We start from the raw sequence: 19,147 nt of genomic DNA, 5'->3' as shown, positions 1-19,147 counted from the left end.
TGACGTCTGTCTCCCGATAACTGACAGAATAAGCTGACAAATGCAGTAAAGACTCCTACCATACTGTCACCCACATGAATCTAACGGACACTTACAGAAAGTCTTCCCAACAACAACAGAGTACACACCCTTTCCAAGTGCACAACAGAATATTTATCAAGATAAACCATATTCTGGACTGTAAAACAAGTCTTAATAAATTTTAAAAGACTCAACTTCTATGAAGTATTTCCTATGAACACAAATGAATTAAAGCCGAAATCAATAACAGAAAGGTATCTTGAAAATCCCCCAAATGTTTGGCATAGGCTTCTAAATAACGTATGTATCAAAGAAGAAATCAAAAAGGAAATTAGAAAACATTTTGAATGGAATAAAAAGAACACACAAACTCCGTGGGATGCAACTAAAGTGATCTTTAGAGAGAAATGTCTATCATCTCCAGTACCTATATTAGAAGTGGGGAAAAAAAGTTCTCTAACAAATGACCTTGGCTTCCACCTTGGGAAACTAGAAAAAGAGCAAGTTAAAACTGAGTAAGCGTAATAAAAGAAATAATAAAAATCAGAGCATAAATCAAATAACCAAAAAGAAAAGAAAAATGAAAAAAAGAACAAATCCAATGAAACAAAAAGCTGATTCTTTGAGATCAGTAAAAGTGCCAAAACTCTGGCTGGACTGATCACACACAAAGAGAGGCACAAATCACCAACATCAGGAACGAGAGAGGGGACATTGCTCCAAATGTTTAAAGAATAACAGAATATTACGAACTTTATGCCAATAAATTTAACACCTAGGTGAAATGAACAGATTTTTTCAAACACACGGAATACCAAAGCTCCCTCAGGAAGAAATAGATAACCTGAATACTATCAAGTAAATCTGAAACCTTGTTAACAATCTTCCCATAAAGAGAAGTACAGGCCTAGGTGGCTTTCCTGATGAAGTCCACCAAACACATAGGAAAGAAATAAGACCAATTCTACACAAAATCCTCCCCTAAAAGGAAGAGAAAACACTTCCCTCACCTCAGTCTAGCATGCCTACATCACTCTCATCCCGAAACCAAAGACATTACAAGAAGACAGTAGACGATATCCTTCACGAGCTCAGATGCAAAAGTTCTCAGCAAAACTTTAACAAATCAAGTCCAATATACAGAAAGAATAATACAACATGACCAAAGTGGGTTTATTCAGGAATGCAAGATTTAACCCTTGAAAGTCAATCAGTATAATTTATCATATTTAGCGATTAAAGAAGGAAAACTACACGAACATATCAAAGTGTGTATAAAAAAGCATTTGAAAAAATTCAACACACATTCATGTTAAAAACTCAGGAAGAGTATTAGAAGGGCTGTTCCTCAACCTGCTAGAAGACATCTCTGGAGACCTGCTAACAGTACGCTTCATGGTGAAAGACAATATGTTTCTCATAAGATCTGGGACAAAGCAAAGACGTCTATTCTTCCCGCTTCTACTAAACAGTGCACTGGACGGGGGGCCAGTGTAGTCAGGCCAAGAAATCAGTAGGCACCCAGGTCGGAAAAGGAGAGGCCAGTCATCTTCATTTGCAGACAACATGATCAGCAATGTAAGAAAATCAAGGGAATCCACAACAAAGCTACTGGCAGAAGTGAGTTTATCAAGTTTGCAAGACACAAGATAAATTTGCCAAAATGAATCTCAGTTCTAAATCAGAAATCAAAATTAACAAAGCAATACCATTGGCAATACTATCAAAAACATGAAACATTTAGGTACCTGACAAAAGATGTACAAGAATATACACTGAAAACTACAAAACGTCTGGGAGAAAATAAAGATCTAAATAAATGGAGAGAGATACAATGCTTACGGACCAGGAGATTCAATGTTGGTAAGATGTGAATTCTTCCCAAGTTGATCTTTAGTGCCAATGCAATCCCAAACACAGATCCACCAGGCTTCTTTGTAAAAACTGGCAGCGGCTTCCAAAACTTACATACAAATGCAAGGGATTCAGAACAACCAAAAAAACTTGAGAAAGAAAAATAAAGTTGGATGAATTATCCTAATTTATTTCAAGCCTTATTACAGAGCTACAATAATCAAGGCAGTGTGAGATTGGCAAAAAGACAGACTCATAGATCGATGATAAGAACAGAGAGGCCCATGGTAAGGGATGTCCTTTTCACCAAACGGCACTGGAACAATTAGACATCCCATGAAAAAGATGTATAAACCTCAACCTGTACGCTACCTGATATGTAAAAATTAACTCAAAGTCCTCACAGACCTAAATGTAAGCACTAAAACTATAAAACCTCTAGACAAAAAGCTTAGCAATCACGTGTTTGGGAAAGATTTTTTTTTTTTAAACATGACACAAAAAGCCAGAAAACTATTTAAAAGAAGAAAACAAATTTGACTTCATACAATTGAAAACTTTTTGTCTTTAAAAGATACTACTAAATAAATGATAAAGTAAGCCATAGCCTGGGAGAAAATGTGTAAAACACAAATCTGTGTAACCAGAATATATAAAGAACTTTTACAACTCAATAAGGAAAAATACAAATAGCCCAATTTTAAACTGGGTGAAAGATTTAAAAAGATACTTTTCACCAAAGAAGTTACATGGATGCCAATTAAACACATGAAAATTTACTCAACGTCATTAGTCATTAGCAAATGAAAATTAAAATCACAAGACACCCCACACCCCATCAGACCGACTGACACTGAAACCAGTGGCCGTGTCCAGTGTGGATGACGCGGAGGAGGCACCAGACGTCTCACTCGCAGCTCTCACGGGAATGCAAGATGGCGCAGCCGCCATGGAAAACAGTCTGCCAGTCTCTTGAATGGTTAACTATACACCCACCGTGTCAGCCAGCCATTCTATTCCTGCGTATTCACCAAGGAAACAGGACATTCACGTCCTTATGAAGACTCGTCCGCAAAGGTGGTCTGTCGGCACACGCATGGGTAAACGAACCACCGCATGTCCCTACGATGGAATCCTGCCCAGCCACTAAAAACAAGGGGCTACTGACACACACAACAGCCTGGACGAATCTCAAAGTAATGATGCTGAGTGAAAGGAAACAGGCAAAAGGAGTGTATGATATATAATTCAATGTATAGAAAATTCTAGAAAATGCAAACTATTCTGACAGCAAGCAGATCAGTGGTTGCCTCCGAGTGGGGGAGGGTTGGAGGAGAGACCACCAAGGGGCACGAGAGCGTGTCTGGGGGCGATGGATGTGTTCACGCTCCCGGTGGCGGTGGTGGCTTTGTGGCGTATACACATGTCCAAATTTACCAAATGGCACACTTTAAATATGGCAGTCTACCGTACGCCAAATAGACCTCAAGAAAGCCAATTTTTTTAAGTGAGCGGAATATAAACCTGAGGCTACAGCGATTCCTAATCGAGGTCCCTCCCTCCCGACCAGGACACCCCGGGTGAGTGCCGGCGCCTGTCCCACCCCTCCCCAGCACCGCACCCCTGCCGGGAGGAGGCCCCGTCCACCAACACCCTGTGGCCCTCCCGGCTGCTGGCTCCGCACTGAGCGTTTTCACACTGTGTCCTCACAGCCCCAGCAGCTAAAGTCCCTGACATCACCTGTAATTCACACACGAGGACACTGAGGCCCACAGACGGTCAGGAACATGTGGACCCACAGGTAGCTTCGGGGGTCCGGAGCCCACCATGGCCGCAGTCTCTGTTCCCAGCCTCCAGGGCCACGGCCGGCTCGGCACACAGCCCTGAGGCTGCCCCGTGTCTGTGGCTCCACTGCTGCGCTCTCACCAGAGGGCCACCGAGGTCCCCAGAGGCCACCGGCCACCCCCAGACCCCCCCAGCTGCTCAGGGCCTCGGCTTCTGATGGGGACTCTGTGGACACCAGGGGAAACTACGAATTCTCACAAACTCCCGGGACGAGGGGGTGTTTTCCAAGGTCCTGGAGCTCCCAGGTGGCCTAGCAGATGTCCTCATTTAAAAACAAAATCACCTGAGCCCGAGACGGAGCAAGACAACTTGAGCAAAGGGACTTTCTGTGTGAAAGGTCAGGGACTCTGCAGTGGGGACCAAGCCCTGCTCACGAGCACCTGAAAACACAAGGTCACCACGGCTCTGTCCTTAGTCCCAGGCTTGCGCAGCAACTGCTGGGTCCAGGACTTTGTGGGGTTGCAACACCGAGAAATGAGCGAATGGACCCCCGCTTGGTCCCCACCCCCACGGACAGCACAACTGTCCCCCAGTCTCCCCAGCCAGCCCCGGGGCACGGTCAGGGAGGAGAGACGCAGGCCCAGCGACACAAACTTAAAATCAAACAAAGACGCCTGTCCTTCCCCAGGCCCCATCCGAGCTCCGCTCTCGCTCTGATGCACAAATTATTCTCAGCACACGGTGCTGGGACTGACCAGATCGTCGCCCGCCAGGAAAGGGGCCCGCGCCTCTCGGCACACGCTTGACATTCTGTTCTCATCCAGCTTCCCGCGCTGACAGTTTCTGGATTAAATGTGCAAATGGAACGCGGCCCCGAGGGGGTCCCACTCCCCGCCTGCCCGAGCTCCAGGCCTGAGCGTGCTCGTGTGCACGTGTGCATGCAGGCGTGTGTGTGAGCCCGAGCGTGCATGCACACGTGAGTGTCCACGCGGTGCCTGTGTGCTCGTCTGTCTGTCTGCACACACATGTATGCATGTATGCACGTGTGTGCCTGTATGTCTGCTCGTGCATGTGTGTCTGTGTGTGCCCATGCGCGCCCCCTTCTCAGGCACCCCAGCTAGACCAGGGTGTGTGGTTTCCAGCCTGCCACTTCTACCACCTAACCACGACCACGTCTGGAAACGCAGCCCCCTCTCCGTGATTTTCAGCACAAGGACTTTCCTTGGCCCGGGGCGATAGGGTCCACCTGAAGATCCAAACACAGAGTGCTTTCCGGCAAGTCTCCAGGCCGGGGGCTCTGCCTGCCGCCACCACCCGGGAGGGGCCGGGCGAGCCGCCCCACGCCAGGAGCCTGGCAGGTGGCCGGCTGCAGTGAGACCACATACTTGGGGAGCAGACCGCTGCCCTCCGCCACTGCAACTCTGAGGACACAGGAAGGCAGGCCCCGCCCTCCTGACCCCAGCTGGAGCAGCCCCCACAGGCGACTGAGGAGGCCGCGTGTCCCCTGGCCCCAGGTACCCGTTTGTCACGCAGTTTCGTGGTGGGGGGGCGGGGCGGGCAGGAAGTCACGTGGAAGGAGCTGCCTGGCCTGGATCTGAGGTCGGCTCAGCGAAGGGGGGGCCGGGAGACCCAGGTGCTCCAGCGTAGCCCCCGGCCCCGTGAGGCTGCGCCGACCCCCACCAGCCCTGCAAAGCTGCACAACGACACGCTTCGCTGGTGCACGCCGGGGCCTCGGGTTTGTTCTGTGTGACCTGGGAGGCCGAGAACGTGACCAGGCCTCATCTGAATGCGGTGCCCTGGGGGATTACTCTGGCACCTGCCCAGACCCCCTCCCGGGCCCCTGCCCGGCAACAGCCGAGCGCTTTGGCAGCCTCCTCGGCCAGGCGGGACAGCTGCTGGATCCCACCCTGCAGCACCCCACGGCCGCGAGGCCCCGCAGGGCGCATCCTATTACCCCAACGACTCCCATGCGGAGCCCGTGCCCGGCCTGCCCGGCCCACCCCACTGTGTTATGTCAGCTGTTGCCCTGCGCTTGCAACAAGGCGCTCCAGCTGGCTGGGGTCAGATGTAAAAACAAGGACCTACCCAGACCCGCCCCCCAGCTACCCTGAACTGGAGACCCCCACGGAACGTGGCGCTCGCTGCCGAGGGGCCCTCCAGCCCTGGGGTGCAGCATGAAGGAAACACCTGTCCCGCCGCACACACTAATCCCGCTAAGCCGAATGGAGAAGCCCGAGGGCCCAGCGGCACCCACCAAGGCCGACTTTCGTCCTGGGCCTCAGGGAAGCTGTGGGTGGCGGGAGAGAAAACACGGCCCCGGGAGCCGAGGCCGCCCTCACGGGACTCAGCGTCCAGCCAGACCCACGGCAGAGGACAAAGCGCCATGGGGATCCTCCTCCAAGCAGCCTGGCTGCCTGGCCCCCCTCCTGAGGTCCCTCCTGGCTCCTGTACGTTGTCACCTTCCAGAAGGGCAGGGGGCTCCCGCTCCGGAAAGGCCCCTCTCGCCGACGTGGAGCCCGGTGGTGCTCCCACCCCAGCCCCACCTGTACCTGCCCTGTAGCCGGGCCAGCTCTGCTCTCGTCACCAACCCAGAGCCGAGTCACCACAATTTCTGGAAAGAGGGAAGGAGAAGCGGGTGCAGTGGGGAAAGTTCAAGAATGTAAGACCACCCAGACACCTGGTGGCACAGGGAGAGACCTGGAGACCACACAGGCCAGGTCCACACGGGCACGTGCCACGCACACCACTTGCCAGGAGGGCTGAGAGGTGCCCACGTGGGTTCAGCTGCCTGGTCCCCCTGCCCGTGAGGGAGATGAGGCCGTGCCACCCCCCTTCCCTCCCACCCACCTCTTTCCAGGGGCCCGAGGACGGGGCGGGGCAGCTGCCAGCAAGGCAGGACCAGGGGACACTTGCTGTGGCCCGTGGGGCCCAGGCCCGTTCACGTGCTCGGCTCCCAGGCCTAGCGGCTCCGGCATCTGCACGGGGCCGGCTCACTCAGCGTGTGTCACGCAAAGGTGCAGCCGGGGCCTCTCACCAGGGCTCCTGCTGAGGTGCCTGGTGTCGTCTACGATGTCAGCGCCCGCCCAGACTGTCCCTCTTCCCACTCAGCACCACGGGCTGCGCAGCTGAGAACAGGACAGACCACAGCAACAAGCTGACGGGACCCAGACCTGGGAGCCGGGGCCTCGACGTGTCCACTACGGGGTCCTCCTGTCCCCAAAGGACCTGCCGTCAGGCACAAGCCAGGGGCCCCCCCTTTTCCTTCAGGGGGTGCAGTTGGAACTAAGGGCCAGGGCCAGGTGGCACCTGGGCGAGATACGGAGACAGCCCTAGAGGAGACCGGGAGGGCCCTTGCCCCCAGAGGGCCCTGAGCTTTGCGCAGGACGTCACCCCACTCACGCCTCAGCACCCCAGGCCTGGCTGGGACACCGTGGCTGAGAACATGTCCCGCGCACCCCCAGGTTCCTCAGACCCAGGTGGGGCGGCTGGGGTCCACCCGCTCAGCCTCCCGGGGACAGACGCTGCCTGGCAGTTCCGGACCCCAGCCCGGAGCGTCAGCCCGATTCGCACAAACCACTTGGACGGGATCAGGTTACGTGTTTTTGGGGAAGATTTCAAAAATCTTGCATTGTTTCCTCTGCCTCCTGCCCAGGCCCCTCAACCCCCCCATCTTGTTCTGAACAAATTTGATATATATGACAATTCTGGCCCGAAACAGATAACGTGAGGCCCAGCGCTGGCTTCACAGAGGAAGTCTTTGTTACGGAAAACAAGCTGCCGCGGGACCCTCCACGCACGAGGCCCGGTGCGCTGGGGAACGGCCCACTTAGTCCCACTTACGGCCGAGGATTCCGGCTTCACGGCTCTGCGGAGAGCGCAGACTTTGCATAAAGGAATGTCAGCTGTCCCACTAGCGAGCAGCTGCCTCCAGGGCAGGAACGTGGCCAATCCAAACCCCGTAAACCTCAGTTCGGGGACAGGGGACCAGGGAGGGCGTAAACAATGTCCACCGTGGCGGAGACAGCCTGCTCTGCCGCCTCCGCCCGAGCCCCCCTGAGGCCCCGCAGCCCTTCCCACACGGAAACCTCGGAGCCAGGGGCCCGGGGCCCCCACGTCCACCCCCACCGCGGGTCAAGACCAAAACCACGTGACAGCCACATACAGCGAGAGAAAACCAGTCTCGCTCCCAGGGACGAGTGGGGAAGCCTGAAAGCAAACTGTGATCAGACGGTGTCCCGCCGGGGTCGCACGTCCCGGGTTAAGTGGAAGGTCCTTGTCCTAGAGCCGACACACAGGCTCAAAGGGACAAAGGAACACACTATTTCCAACTCGCCCTCCAACGGTTCAGAAAAAAACAAAAACCCACAGGGTTATATTTTCTCACATGGGAGAAAACAGTACAAGACGAAAACTGCCAGGGGGCCGGGGCTGCGGGTTCCTGGGAGGCGCTCGTGCTAACTGTCCTCTGAGTCGGAAACTAAATAAAAATTAAAACACCCGAAAGAAAGAGACTGCGGGACCAGAAGGGCCGTGACCCGTCCTGGTGCCACATGGTGGGGGCGTGGGGGGCAGCCCGGGGCGGCACACGCTCCCCACCTCTGTGTCCCCCCGGGGGGGAAATGTTAGTAATTTAAATGCAAGTTTAAACGCACCCAGCAACTGGTCTTTTAAAAGTTACCTTGCTAAATAAATAGTTTAGAACAGGGCTTGGCAAACTTTTTCCAAGGCAGATAGGAAGCATTTTAGGCTTTGGGCCACACAACCTCCGTCACAAAGGCGAGACTCTGCGTGACGGCGCACAGGCGGCAGAGATGACAGGGTCTCAAGGGCACGTGGCTGTGCGCTGATAAAACTTTATCCACACAAACAGGCGGCCACGTGGGCCACGTCTTGTAGGCCCCTGGGCTCCCCCCAAATTCACACGTTGAAGCCCTGACCCCCAGGACCTCAGAGTGAGCTTGTTTGGAGATGAGGGTGTTGCAGGGGGACTTGTGGAGGCGAGGTCCTCCTGGAGGCAGGTGGCCCCAAATCCAGCACGACCGACGTCCTTATAGGAGGGGAAATTAGGGCACAGACTCACACACAGGGAGGGTGCTGGGTGACAACAATGGGGGCACCAGGGTGACGGGTCAACAAAACGCAGGACCGAGACAGCCAGCAAAGCCCCAGGAGCTGGAGAGGCCTCAGCCTGGAAGGCCCGCCCGGCGCACACCGCATCTCAGACTGCCAGCCCCACGGCCGCAGAGGTGCCGGGCCTCTGTAGTCTAAACCGCCAGCCTAGCCCCGGCCCTCTGGGATGCGCCCCGGCAGGCCCACATGGCAGCCCGGGACCCAGCGGCCCTTCTCGGAGGGCCGGGTGCCAGGGTGGAGGCCCACACCTTTGTGCACTTGGTTTTACGACACAGGCGGTAAACCCGCTGCTCGGGGCCCAGTCCGGCTCTGGGCTTCCGGCGGGGCCTGCAGAAGGGTCCTGAGATGCACCAGAAGGCCCCCAGCCCCGACGATTCTGCCGGACTCCGGGGACAGCCGGAGCAGCCTCAAAACCACTTTGCCCTCCTGAGCCCAGGGTGTCTCCTCGGCCCGCGGAGCCGGCAGCAGCCCGGCCTGACGCACTGGCACCTTCTCTCTCGTGAGACGGGGACGTGCCGGAGCCTCGGCGGAGCCTCCCTCCCGATTCCCGGGTCTGATCCGTGCAGACGGCACAGACGGTAACTTATCACCGTCTCAGTGGAAAGGAAGCCTCGTGAGGCAGCAGTTTCCACGGCAGCCCCACATGGCAGGAAATTTCTAGAAATCCCTCAACATCCTGGAGCCACAGGCCCAGCTGAGCTCGATGCCGCATGCAGCCCCAAGCCCCGGGATCATCACCGGCCGTCCTGCAGTGGCTTCCGTGGCCACGTGTGCCCATTCGGCTGCACGAGGGGCTGGGTGGCCCAGGACGGCAGCAGGCGTGCCTAGAGGAGCGCGTGGCCAGCGAGGCTGGACCGTGGCTGCCCGGGGAGGCGGATCTGCCCTGTTTTCCAGCTGAGCTCCGAGGGCCTCAGGCTCCGAGACTGTGGCTTCAGCAACGCGCCCTCCCCTCCATGCCACATGTGGCCCCGCGTCAGGCAGAGCAGCTGCAGGCAGGGGCACTCACCGCGGGCACAGGCCCAGCAGGGGGGCAATACTCCCTTTTCCTCATCTAAAATTGCCGCAAAGGGAAGGCCGACCCCTGCCTGGAGAAGCAGCCTCAGACGAAGTGTAGGTCTGCAGAGGGCCCGCACCGCCCTCTCACTCGGGACAGGCGGGGACACTAGTAGGAAACCCCGAAGGCAGCACACAGACTGAGCGAGGGTCAGGAGAGGCTGCACGGGCTCCCAGACCGGAAGCTCCTTGTGCACGACACAGACAGCCACAGCACAGCCTCGGCACCAGCGCGGGGTGGGTGGGGGGCCTCTCGGCCGAGGTGGGCCTCACCGGCCAGCGCAGGGCTCCCGAGTGTCGGCCAAGTGACTTCTCCTGCCTCCGTACGGCAGCGGGTTCGAGTTCTCCTTGGTGGCTTCTGAGGCTTTGCTGAGATGCCAACAGGGACGTCAGGGATGACCCAAACCCGGGAAGAGCCCTGCAGCTGCAGCTGGGGGTGGCCTAGGCTGGGCCCGCTTGGTGCCCCCCAACCCGGTTCGGCCTCCCTGCCCCAGACAGGTACTCGGGGTCTGCCCTTCCCCCACCTGCCCAGGAGCAGCCCGGGCCCCCGTCCCCCTCTGCCTTCCAGCCTAGAGGCCAGCAATTCTCCACCCCAACAGGCCCGAGAGCCGCTGTCTTCCTGGGCTCTCAGGGCAGATGGGGGAGAAGTTCCTCCCACACCTGTGCCTCGGGCCACACACAGGGCTGGGGCCCACACCTGTCCGTGCTCCAAGCCCAGCCGCGGGGCTCGGCGCAGGCAGGGCTGGCACGTCCTGCCCTCCGTGAGCCCACAGGCTGCACACAGAGCCTGGCACACGGGAGGTGCTTAATAAATATTTGCCGGCCGAATGAACGTAGGAGAGAACCCCCAGTCAGGCGGCAGGAGCCAGCCTCTGCTGGGCAGTCCCGTGTGACAAGGACAAAGAGACAAACAAGCTCAGGGGCCCCAGAGGGAGCTGAACCTTCCCGTCCCCGAGCCCGGGGGTGTGGGGGGGGTAACGAGCGAGTCAGAGGGAGCAGCTCTCCAAGCGTGGGGTGCGCTGGGCACACAGGGCAGGCAGCGGCGTGGAGGGAAATCAGACCTCAGGTTTGTTAATGGAAAAGCCAAGCCACCCGCTGGTCCCCTGACCTTGGGCAGAAGTGCCTTAACCTCAGAGTCCCCTCCCTCGGCCGGTGGGGGCCCTGCACGTGGCAGGCTCTGCACAGCGGCCCTGACGCCTCCCTGGTGGCCGCCTTGGCGGTGAAGGGTGTGTGTGGGGGGGGAGGCGCACTGGGAAAGAATGAGGGGCTGGGACGCGGAGGACAGAGCCTGGCCTCGCTCCACACACACGGGGACCCACCAAGGGCTGTCACCAGGGCCCCAGGGAGGCCCCAGGGGTCTCGTCTTGCTGGAAACAGAGGCCTGGGGACAGAGGGCCTCACTCTGTGCTGAGGGGAGCAGAACCCGCGGCGGAGGATCCAGCTGGCGGGAGGGTGGGTCACCGCGCGGCCTCAGCAGGCGGGAGGAAGCCCAGCGATGACCTCATCCCCCAGGCCTCTGGGGCCGCCGCTCACGGGTTTTTAACCACAGGCATCGCGGACAATTCCCTGGCATGTTCACCACCAGAAGGCACAGAATACCCGCAGTGTTTGTGTTGTGCTTTCGAGTGCCTCTTTGTGTGGGATTTGAAAAAAGCTGTGATTCTGAGACAAAAGCCAGCCCCTCACCTGGGCCGGGGCCTCCTGTTGCAGAGGCGGGGGCGGGGGCGGGGGCGGCTGCAGCCCACAGCAGGCAGGAGCCACACAGCGGGCCGTTCCCAGGCCCAGCGCACACAAAGCATGCGTGGACACGCATGCACGCGGGCACATGGACAAGGCAGACACGCATGTGCACACACACGGCGATCCCCACAACACACTGAACGCACACGCCTTCGCTGCACGTCTGCAGACACACGTGCAGACAGGCAGGCACACGCACAGCACACGCACAGCACACACACAGCGCACACAGCACACACACACACAGCACACACACACACACACACACACGCGGGGCCCAGGCTGGAGGCGGCTCTGGACCCCGAGAAGCAGCTCCCCTCCCTGGGAGGCCACAGCCGCCGCGCGCGAGCGGGTCTCAAACGTGGCGGGCCCCCAGCCGGGCTGAGATTCCTCCCAAAATGGCTTTTTCAGGCCCACCGAAAATCCCTGGCTCAGCAGAAAGCCTAATCCCTCGGAGGCCGCCCGGGGTTTCCTCCGACCGTGCCGAGATAACAGCTTTCCGGCGCCGCAGGAGCCGGCCGCGAGCGGCGGATCGCGGGCTCCGGGCACAGCGGCCCGAGCGGCGCTGCCCGCCGGTGAAACGCGGGCTCTCGGGGCCTCCCGCGCGCCCGCCCCGCCCGGCTCCCGCGGCTGCGGTTGCGGCCCCCGCGCTCCGCTCGGTCCTGGGCCGCGGCCAGCAGCCCTCGCCCGCGTGACGCGCGCGCCCCCTGCTGCCCGCCGCGGACGCAGCTCCAGACACCTTTGTTTCTGCCGCCCCCGCCCCGTCCTGCCCGGGGCGCCCTCACGGGGCTCAGCACCCACCCTCGCCATGGGGGCGGAGGACCCCCGACTCTGCCCGTGCTGTGAGCCCGGGGCCCTGCGCCCACCCACCCTGGAGGCCGGAGCTGCGGGATGGTGCCCCCCAGCGCCTGCGCCCCCTCCCCCAGTGCCCCGCACCTCCTTCATCCGCCCCCTCCCAGGCTGGGCAGCAGCTGCTCCCTGCTGGGCCCCTGCGACCCCTGGCCGAGACTCATGACTCCAGGGGCCGCGGGAGCTGCTGAAACCCACGCGGACGGATCAGGGTCCACAAGGCCAACACCTGGGGCAACTGCTTGGAAACTTGGCAAGGCTGTGAGGGAAGGGAAGCCTGAACCGTCTCTCACCCCCTCCCCATCTCTCACCCCCTCCCCATTGTACAGGTGGGGAAACTGAGGCCTAGGACCACCCAGCAACTTGAGGTGTCCCTGTGGGGCAGCTCTGGGCAAATGGGCTGGATGGAGGGCTGTCCACAGTCGGCGGCACCACGCTGGGGATGTGGGGTGAGCATGGCTGGGGGGGGTCCCTCCCCTCAAGGAGTGTGGGATGGAGGGAGGGGACAGCGTCAGAACCCCCAGCTGAGCCCCGTCACACGCAGGCGCTGAGGAAAGTGCGGGGAGAGGGGGCTGCGGGGCACTGGGCATGCAGGGAGGGTGCGCACAAGTGGTGACCGCCAAGCTGAGGCCTGGCACCCGACAGGAAGGCAGTCCTGTACCACCCCGGAGAAACAGCCAGACTATGGGCAGGGCACGTGCCAGGGCCCTGGGGCAGCTGGTGTGTCCCAGGGTCCGTGATGGGTTCCTGGGGTGAGCAGGGAGGGTGCAGGCAGGCGAGGCCGGGAGTCTGGGGGCAGAGGGGCCACAGCGGAGAAGCTGGAGTTCACCTCGATGCCAGGAGGAGCTTCTGAGATGATCAGGGTTTTGGTGTCGAAGGTCCCCCAGATGCCATGTGGAGGGGGCACCTGGTGGGACAGGAAGGGTGGCAGGGACGTGGCCAACGTGAGAGAATGGGGTCGAGGGAGGCAGTGGGGTCTCTACCCTCCCGGGGGTGGGGAAGGACCCGCTGAGGGGGGCCCCAGCAGGGAGGGGCTCTCGGGAGCAGGGGGGTCATGGGGGCGGGGGGCTCACGGGGGCGGGGGGCTCACGGGGGTGGGGGGCTCACGGGGGCGAGGGGCTTACGGGGACGGGGGGCTCACGGGGGCAGGGCAGCTGCTTCACCGCACACTGGGCCCCAGTGGCCAGGGAGGCGCAGGACGGGCTGCAGAGGACAGTGGCTGCAGTTCAGAGACAGGCCGCCAGGTGTCGCGCGGGCCCCAGAGAAGCCAGGACAGGCGGAGGAGGAAGATGCTCCCTGGACACGTCTCAGCCCTGTGCCCCAAATCTAGGGACATTGAGCTCCTGTCGGCCTCAGAAACGCTGCCTGGGGACGGAGGGGCTCCTGGCCACACCCGACAAGGCCTGAGGCCGCCAGGGTCGGCCCGCCTCCCTCCCGGGTGCTACAAAGGGACACACGGAGCCCAGGGCACAGCTGGGAGGGTCCCACGGCTTCACCCACTCACCAGCTGCGCCGGGAGGTGGGGCTAAGGTGCCACCAGAGCCCATGACGAGGACCCGGGAAGTTGGGACCTGAACTCAGAGCCCTGGTGCCCACAGCCCCGGGCCACAGGGCCCAGGCAGGACGCCCAGAGGCTGGTGGCAGCCCTGGAGGCGCCTGCTGCTGGAGCCGTCCAGAACCCCTGGAGTCCCCAGCAGCTGAGCGACTGACCCGAGTCACTCAGGGGGGCACGGGGCTGACCATCCCCACGCCGGCCAGCGCACAAAGGCAGCACGGGCTCACACACAGCCACACACATGAACACCATGCACGTATTACGTGCACTAACACACGTAAACACGACACAAACACATGTTTATGAATACACACATAGCCATGTGTATGTAAACATGCATACAATGCATGCTCACAGGTACACAGCACAATGTGCATATATCTGGTCACATACGCGTGTACATGCTCAGATACACACATGCAGACACATACACACATACACACTCAGAGACAAACATGCATAACCGTCCCACACTCATATGCACAATCACATACATGCTCGGATACACATGCGTGCTTAAACACATGGCTATAAACACACACTTTCATATACACATGTCCATGCATGTACACAGAGCCACACATGTACACCTTCCTGTGCATATGAACACACACATGCATGTGCGCAGAAGCACACGTGGCCTCTGGTGGAGACGCCCCCAAGGGAACGCTCGGCAGCCAGGTTCTCAGCCTGGGAGCCACTGGGCACCCTTGGCCCGAGGATCTCCAGGGACGGACATGTCCCAGGCCAAGGACCCCGCAGACCCGGCCCCCATGGAGAAGCCACCGCCGGTGGGGCCGACCCTGTCAGCTGTGGCTGGGACACGACATCCGCCTATGAGACAGCGCCGGTGACGTGGCCGGACACTCGTCTGAGAGCCAGCGGGCGAGGAGGACGCGATGATGCCGGACAGTGCTGTGGGGACACCTCGAAACATGAGGCCCGTGTCCCCACGGCTACTGGAAGTCACCCTGCGGGGAAAGACGAGGGTCTCAACCCGATAAATGTGGTGCCACGAGAGGACACACAGAACCACCTCACAGCTGCCAGGCAAAGGTCCTCGACAAAATCCGAGAGCTTGTGCTGATCGGCCACGGAAAACCACGTGCCAGGACCCGGGGTCATCCCAGGAAAGTGAGGCGGGACCACCCCCCAAGAGCATCTCACAGACGCAGAAAAGACACCAGCTACGGAACACAACCACGTCACACCCGCGCCGTCACACCAGGCGCGCGGGGCCTCCCCCGCCCACGGCGGGCAGCGCACAGCCCCCGCCGCGGCCCTCGGGGGAGCGTGACGCGCCGTCCGACCAGCGCGGGCTCCACCCCTGTGTGCCGGGCAGAGCGAGCCACTTCCCAGCCCGGGCAGGGACCCTCAGCCAGAGACGCAGAAGAGCCCAGCAGTGAGACAGCACAGCCACGGGTTATAACAACAGAAACCAGCAGCCCCACAGACAACAAAAAGTCCCCAGAAAACGCAAGGGAAGAGGAGATGCCCTGTGTGATAGCAGCTGGCAACTTCCTGTCACCAATGGTATCATCCTAAGTGAAGTTAACGAGAACTGTCTAAAACCCACACACCACAGCCATAAAACCCTCCCACAGACGGGCGCACCACGGCGCGGACACCACAGAGACGCCAGTGTCCCTGCACCCGCTCTTCAAATGCCACCAGGTTCCTTCCTGGAGATGGGTGAGGTACGGGTCGTGTCCACTGTGACAGCGAACACGCAGGAATCACCACAAAACCCCCGCCCAGGTGCAAAATCACGTCCTAACACGGAGTTCAGGACACGCAGACCCAGACCCGCGGGGCCTGGCGGTGGGGGCCGCCAGAGCAGTGGACCGGAGGACAGCGCCCAGAGCAGCCTCGCGGCACCGGGACACCGGCTGGCAGGACAGACGGCTCCTCACGCCAGGGAGGAGAGCTGGACTTTGGAATGAGGGGCGTTGGCGCAACGGGAGGCCGAGGCCGAGAATAAAAGCGGGTCTGTGCCGCACAGCGCTCACCAGGAAATTCCCAACGGCCACCGGCAACATAAACACACAAAATAAACACGCCTTTCGCGCGCTAGAAGAAGTCAAGGGTGGATTCTTCTGCGCTTACTTATGCCTCAAAGTCCAGAAGCAACGAAGGAAGATAAAGTCGACTGCCTAAAAGTAAAACGCACCGCCACGGAGGCCACCTCGGAGGGCTCTGGAGCCCAGGTGGCCAGGCCCCCCGGCCAGGAAAACAGCACAGACAAGCGCGACGCAGCCCCAGGCCAGCCCTGCTGGCACAGGGAGCTGAGCCGTGACTCTTCCTTCGTCGACGGTGGGGACCTTCCCAGCCAAGACACGAAACACGGACGCAGCCCCAGAGAGAGGCGGGCACAGCCCTGCGGGAACCCTGCACACCCGCCCTTGGGTTCAGGCGGCTTCCCCCGGGGGTCCTGTGTCCCCAGACGTGCCTGTGTCCCGCCAGCCCGTCAGCCTGCTCGTGCCGTTCCCAGGCCAGCGGAGAGCGGCCCGTGCGGATGAATCTGCCCTGCCAGGCCCAGCCCCGCTCGGCTGTGGGGCGTCCGGGACCTGTCCCAGGCCATCCTAAGGGGTCCCCGCCGGCTGGGAGGTCCTCGAAGCCCACTGCTCAGAGCAAGGGGCCCAGACGGGCTGCACAGGCCGAGGGGCCGGGCCTGGGGCTGGAAATTCCCTCAGTCCTCAACCGGCCACCAGCACCTCCTGTAGGGCTGGGACACAGGCTCGGGTCAAATGGTCACAGCCATCACCCACGGGGAGGAACATGTGTGGCTGCCAGAGGCTCCCACAAGAGGTGACGCTGGGCTGAGGCCTCTCAGGCCAGCACAGGGACCGTCCAGGTGACTGGGCAGGAGGACAGGGCTGGGACATGGGCACCAGTGACAGTCCGGAGCAGGAGTCACCCGGCCTCCAAGGCCTCTGTGCACACAGGCTTGGGCAGGGCCTGCCAGCCACACCTGGTCCTCCTGCCCCCTCCTCCAGGCAGCCCTCTCAGACCACCAGCTCCAGGTCCCTCTCGTTCCTTGGCCCTTCCCATCTGTGGCACACACGTCCAGAGGGGCTGGCACTTGAGTCGGGCGGGGCAGCAGGTGACTGCAGGTGAGAGGCTGGGAGCAGCTCTGCCGCACCTTATCGGGCCAAATGCCCAGGAGATGCCAGTCCCCAGGGCGACTGTGACGACCGCCACGGCCGCTGGGGCACCTACGTACCATCCAGAAGAGGGTCCCCGTGGCCAGGGCGGCATACTGCTCGATGGTGGACAGCACGCTGAAGATGAGGCAGACCAGGACGATGAGGAAGCTGCAAAACAGGCCACACGGTCAGCGCCCACGACACCTGTGCCCCCGGCCGCCCCGCCCCCCGGCGCACCTGGGCACGGAGGCCCCACGCGTCGGCCCCGCCCAGCGCGAGAACTTGAAGCCCCGCCCGGGCCCAGTCGCCCACGGCTGGCGCGGACACGGGCGCGGAGCATCTACAGAGGGACGTCCTCCCCCGCAGAAAGGACAGACCTCAGAGGCGTCCCGCTGAGACCCCGACACAAAAGGCCACCCGCTGCGTGACTGCGCCCAGGACAGGCAGACCCCCGGGAACAGAAAGCAGACTGGCCACGGCAGGAGGGCACCGGGCTTCGTTCTGGAGCCACTGAACGTTCCAGATTTCGATGGTAGTGCCGGCTGCGCGGCTCTCGATGCCCCAAGTACCGGCGGGGGCGGTTGGGGGACACTCCACCCACACGGACTCTGAGCCGGGGGCCGACGGCGTCACGGTAAAGCTGCTTCTGCTAACGGCTCCCGAAGAGGAGTTGAGCCCCGGGGCTCAGGGTCCGGGCAGGGGCTCCTGGCGGTCACAGCGTCGGAGCTGCCTGTCAGGCGGGCCCCGACTCCCGCCCCTGCTGTCAGGGTGCCGCCAAGAGTCTGTGGCCCCCAGAGGGGCCTCCAGGCTGCGGCCCGTGGCCCTTCTCCTCTCGCGTCCCCTCCCCGGTCCCAGAAGCCGCCCAGCCGCGGACTCATCAAAGGGAAGGAGCAAGGAGCCCCGCCCCGCGCCAACGCTCTGGCCCGGCCGGCACACAGAGAACGCAGAGGGCGGCCTGCTCTGATCACAGCAGAACCGTGACGATAAAGAGGCCATGTCCTCTGGCAAACCCTCCAGGGCCCTGACCCCCGGCGGTAGCCTTTCCTCTGAGCTCAGTGTCCCCGGGTAGCACCAGGCCAAGGTGGCCCCGGCCCTCCTCCTGCCTGGGACGAGATTCCAGTGGGCACCGGACACTCCAAGCACCCTTGAGGGGGGTATTTGGGGACAGGATAGCTAGGAAGCTGCCACGTGGGAAACGTGGACAGAGAGAAAGCCACAGGCATGGAGCCCAGGGGCCCACAGCACTGACCCTCAGCCCAGGCCTCCCCAAGATCCTGCCACCCGGTGGCTGTTAATGCTCCCCCTGGTCCCCCTGCAGCAGCCGGGACGCCTCCTGCCTGTCCCCCAACCCAGCCGCCCGGACCTCACCCCCCCCACCATCTCTCTGCCGCACACAGCCCAGCCCACCCTCCTTGGCCCCCCGAGGCCACACACAGGCTGCCTGCCACAGCCGGTCCCAGCCCTGGCCACCCTCCCTGCAGCCCTGAGCTTCCTGGGGCAGGTGGGACTCTGGGGTCCCCACACACTCCTATGGGCAGGGCCACCCCCCTTCCTGGCCTCTAGCAGCCCATGTCCGTCCCCTGATGACCCACTGGGCTGCCCCTCAGTGGGTGACAGCCCAGCGTGGCGCTGGCCCTGGCCACACCCCCACCGAGGACGCCTGAGCCAAAGCAGAAGCCTGATCGGACCCAAGTCTCAGGGTGGCCCTGCAGGACCGGGGGGTCAGGGGGCACACAGCCCCACCCTCCTCGGCTCCGTCGAGCTGCCTGGCGCTGTCACCCACGGGGTCTCCCACCAGGTGCCCTCCTGTACCCCTGCCCCGCACTGCCTCGGACCCGTCCTGCCCAGCTCGGGCCTGGCCGTCCCCATGCTGCAACTGCCCATGTCCTCGTCTGTCTCCGAGTCACCACCCACAGTGCCACTCGGAGCAGGCAGAGTCACGCACTCAACAGACGTGGCCGGGACCCCAGGCCGGACCCCGTGGGAGCCCTCCAAGGGGAAATGCAACGTGGGC

At 60.8% G+C, this 19,147-nt stretch overlaps 1 protein-coding gene across 1 annotated transcript in view; it reads right to left on the bottom strand.

Moving 5' to 3' along the window:
• KCNQ1 (potassium voltage-gated channel subfamily Q member 1) overlaps positions 1–19,147 on the bottom strand; it is a 340,175-nt gene that overhangs the window by 270,702 nt on the left and 50,326 nt on the right. Inside the window, exon 2 of the mRNA XM_069471839.1 lies at positions 17,211–17,301. Coding sequence (XP_069327940.1) covers positions 17,211–17,301 — 91 coding nt within the window. The remainder of the gene's footprint in view (positions 1–17,210; positions 17,302–19,147) is intronic.

Source organism: Eulemur rufifrons, chromosome 6 (assembly GCF_041146395.1).
Source record: "Eulemur rufifrons isolate Redbay chromosome 6, OSU_ERuf_1, whole genome shotgun sequence".
Classification (NCBI taxonomy): domain Eukaryota; kingdom Metazoa; phylum Chordata; class Mammalia; order Primates; family Lemuridae; genus Eulemur; species Eulemur rufifrons.
The sequence above is the reverse complement of the archived record's forward strand: the minus strand, read 5'-3'. Positions and strand labels throughout refer to the sequence as shown.